General features: G+C 61.5%; 1 protein-coding gene across 1 annotated transcript in view; it reads right to left on the minus strand.

Moving 5' to 3' along the window:
• Positions 1–1129, minus strand: part of LOC104836000 (guanylyl cyclase GC-E-like) — a gene marked incomplete at its 5' end in the record, with an annotated part of 12121 nt that overhangs the window by 7238 nt on the left and 3754 nt on the right. The window contains 2 exons of the mRNA XM_010574299.1: positions 305–481; positions 754–834. Coding sequence (XP_010572601.1) covers positions 305–481; positions 754–834 — 258 coding nt within the window. The remainder of the gene's footprint in view (positions 1–304; positions 482–753; positions 835–1129) is intronic.

The following is a 1129-nucleotide window of genomic DNA, read 5'->3' on the forward strand; positions in this document are numbered from 1 at the left end:
ATCAACATGGCTACTGCCATGGCTGCCACCACCACCACGATCACCATCATAGCCACTGCCACGGCATTGCCCCTGCACCACCGCAGCCACCGCCACAGATACGACCCAGTGGCTGTCACCGCAATGGCCACCGTGGTCACCATCAGAGTTACCACCATGGCTACCACCGTCACCATGGCCACCATGAGAGCCACCACCAGGGCCACCACCAAGGCCATCGCCATGGTCACCAGCACCACCACAGCCACCTCCACTCCCATGGCCACCACAGTCCCCACCGCATCCCCCCCGACTCTGCCGTCACCTTGATGAGGTCGATGAGGAGGGAGGACTTGAACATCCAGTCGAGCTTCATGTCCTCGTTACGGAGCAGGTCCTCGAGGCTGCCGCGGGAGCAATGCTCCGAGACGATGGCGAAGATGCCGCAGTCGTGGAAGAAGCCCAGGAAGAGGTTGACGTTCTCATGGCGCAGGTCACGCAGCTGTACCGGCCCAGAGGACATGTGGGACGGGGCCCGGCATTGTCCCTGGAGCCTGGTGTTGTCCCCTTATGGCCTGGCCTTGTCCCAGCATGGTCCAGAATTGTCCCCCCATGGCTTGACATTGTCCTATCATGGCCCGATGTTGACCCCCATGGCCTCCTGTGGTCCCACGTTGTCCCCTATGACCCAGCATTGTCCCCCATGGCCCAGCGTTGTCCCCATGACCCAGTATTGTCCCCCATGACCCAGCGGTGTCCCCGAGACCCCCTCACCTTGCAGAAGGCCAGTTTGGTGGCTGGTTTCACCTCACTGTGCTGGTCTCCAGGGAACTTCTTCAGCCAGACCCAGTCACCCTGGGGAGCAGAGCGGGTGAGGTCTGAGCACCCCTGGGACCAGCCCCGCTCTGGGGACACGGAGAGACACTGGTGGGGGGACACACTCCTCGTTCTCCTCCCCCAACACACACCCCTACAAGAAGCCACGGGAGAATCTCCATCCATTCATCCAAAAGCCACCCCCCCAGCCCTTCTTTTTGCTCCGGTTGGGGACATGGGGAACGGGGAGGGAAGGCAGGATGGGATGGGGCGGGAGGGCAAATTTTGGGGCGAAACAGTGGGTTTTCTGTTTTCAACTTACCTGCACGGAGGC

This window comes from Haliaeetus leucocephalus, unplaced genomic scaffold (genome assembly GCF_000737465.1).
Source record: "Haliaeetus leucocephalus isolate CR32 unplaced genomic scaffold, Haliaeetus_leucocephalus-4.0 Scaffold427, whole genome shotgun sequence".
Taxonomy (NCBI): Eukaryota; Metazoa; Chordata; class Aves; order Accipitriformes; family Accipitridae; genus Haliaeetus; species Haliaeetus leucocephalus.